The sequence below is a fragment of the Oratosquilla oratoria genome, chromosome 27 (genome assembly GCF_046742065.1).
Source record: "Oratosquilla oratoria isolate Oo_2021 chromosome 27, ASM4674206v1, whole genome shotgun sequence".
Lineage (NCBI taxonomy): Eukaryota > Metazoa > Arthropoda > Malacostraca > Stomatopoda > Squillidae > Oratosquilla > Oratosquilla oratoria.
Window position 1 is genome coordinate 50,675,489 of NC_134803.1, and position 2,500 is coordinate 50,677,988.

Genomic DNA, 2,500 nt, shown 5'->3' on the forward strand with positions numbered 1-2,500 from the left:
ATATTGAACCCTTGGTTTCAAAAGCCTCCCCCAGGGGATGAATATTGTACCCGAGGTTTCAAAAGTCTTTCCCGCTCTAGGTGATGGAGCAATAACCCCTGGGGAGGGATCTCATGAAAGAATATTCCCTCCCAGGGGATGATTATCTCCCCCGTGGGGGGGCATCTGATACCTATGGAATGTTGATCCCCTTCTGTGCCGGCTGGGGCACTTCTCGTTTTATTCTGGCTGTCGCCAAGTGATTTGATCAATCCCCCCAAAAAATAATTAATTCAAACTATGTTCCTTGTTTGTACAGTGGAAGATAAAAGTTTAAGTTTTGTACAATGTACAGTTCCCCACATAAGTTAGCCCCACCCCAGCGTGGATGGCAAACCAGCCAGGCAAACTAAACTGACATCGGGGACTGGAAAACACACATAAAAATACATCAACATAATCATATCTTCTATGACCTATGCTCCCCTTCTTTTTCGTTCACGCTCTCTCTCTCTCTCTCTCTCTCTCTCTCACTCCCACCTCCCTCCCTTGCTATTTTCTTTCTCATCCTACCCCCTCTCTCTCTCACCTTCTCTCTCTCCTTCACTTTTCTACCTTCCTCTTCCTACACCCTATTCCTCTCGTCACTTCTCCCTCCCTTCTTCTCTTGCTCTCCTTCCCTCTTTCCTCTTGATAAGAGAAAAATTACTGTATTTTCCATGATTACATTTAAGAGAGCACCAGTACATGAGTCTCCATTTTCACTTGTTTCCAATTTCTCCTAGTTCACCTTTTTACAATTAAAGTCACCCACCAGGATCATATTGTCACTGATCGTGTGTGTGTATGTGTGTACGTGTGTGTATGTATGTGTGTGTGTACGTGTGTGTGTGTGAGTGTGTATGTATGTATGTGTGTGTGTGTGTGTGTGTGTGTGTGTGTGTGTGTGTGTGTGTGTGTGTGTGTGTGTGCCAGAGATCTGACCTAGCTGGCCCAAGCATTCCTAGGTGGTAAAGGATATATGTAGGAAACTGTACTTCAAAGAAAATAAGTAAATTACCACTGAACATTGTGACACCCTCCTTTAGATAGATATTAGTACACACGAACCTTTGACTTTGAAAAAGTATATGTAAAAGTGTGAATAACGAAGAAATACTGAATACCTCATGTATTCTTAGCTGAATATGCACATGTCTGTGCATACACTGTGTATGCACTTTGTGTTCATCATATCTACTCTGAGATCTCAACGAAGTTGAAGGAAATTAGCCCTTTATGAACCTATTAACGGGAGATCGTCTCTGGGTATGAACCCGGGAAAGGGACAGAATGGACAACCAAGGCAACAACACACATACCTCCAGAGCCCTCGCTGAACCCGTTGTCGGAGAACTTCGAGTTCTTGCCCGAGGAAGACCCTGACGAAGGATTGAAGGGCACGGGCGAGTTGTGGGCGTCTTTGGACCGTCCCGTGTGCGTGTCCACCTCGTAGTCGTCCAGCCGGTTCGTCTCTACGAAGGGCGGCGATGGGCGTGAGGGCGTGGTGGTGGGCGGCGGGATGTCTGTGAACAAGAGGAGAGGATGTGAGGATGATGCTGGGACAGCGACGAGGCTCTTGTTTCGTGGTAAGAAGGAGCACATACAAAGGTTCGAGTCCCACTTGCGGAGCTTCTTAATCCATTTGTCATAACTTCACACACTTGTGGGATGGCTCGCCTGAAATAAAGACTCGATGAGATTACGATAACATGATGTGCCAAGCTGAGCGTCGTCAGGGAAATGTCAGGTCTGGCTCCGGGTCATTCGCTTGTACGGTCAAGTTTGGTGAAATGGTAACGTTCTTGTTGTGCGGTACGTAGTCGCATATGCAAAAGTTCGAGTCCCAGTGGCGGAGCTTCTTATAACACACACACACACACACACACACACACACACACACACACACACACACACACACACACACACACATATATATATATATATATATATATATATATATATATATATGTGTGTGTGTGTGTGTGTATTTACCTAGTTTTTTTGCGGGAAGGGGAGCTATGCTCATGGTGTCCCGCCTTTGTATCTCGCGGTGTCTAGTTTACTTTTAAACTCATGAATGGTTTTTGCGCACACTATTTCATTATCCAGATTGTTCCAAGTGTCCACTAGAGTGTGTGTGTGTGTGTGTGTGTGTGTGTGTGTGTGTGTGTGTGTGTGTTTCTTTGGGTATTATTGCTATTATTATTATATTATTCATGTTCTTATTATCTATTTATTTGTCTCCAACGGTAAGGACATTTTAGCACCGTCGACCATAAAGTTCGTCGAGACGATGGACAAAATTCGACGACATCTTGCTCCCTCCGAAGGCCTCGCCCCTCTTCCTCCCCCCCTCCTCCTCCTCCTCCTCCTCCTCCTCCTCCTCCTCCCCCTCCTCCTCGTCTTCTCCCCAGATGGCACTTGTGTTATGTCGGCCTCGCACCACCAGCTTTCTCGCTTTAGGGTCTGCCGCAATTAG

At 46.0% G+C, this 2,500-nt stretch overlaps 1 protein-coding gene across 1 annotated transcript in view; it reads right to left on the reverse strand.

The window, feature by feature from the left end:
• Positions 1 to 2,500, reverse strand: part of LOC143039705 (lachesin-like) — a 320,265-nt gene that overhangs the window by 1,116 nt on the left and 316,649 nt on the right. The window contains exon 9 of the mRNA XM_076209943.1: positions 1,341 to 1,544. Within this exon, the coding sequence (XP_076066058.1) occupies positions 1,341 to 1,544 (204 nt within the window). The remainder of the gene's footprint in view (positions 1 to 1,340; positions 1,545 to 2,500) is intronic.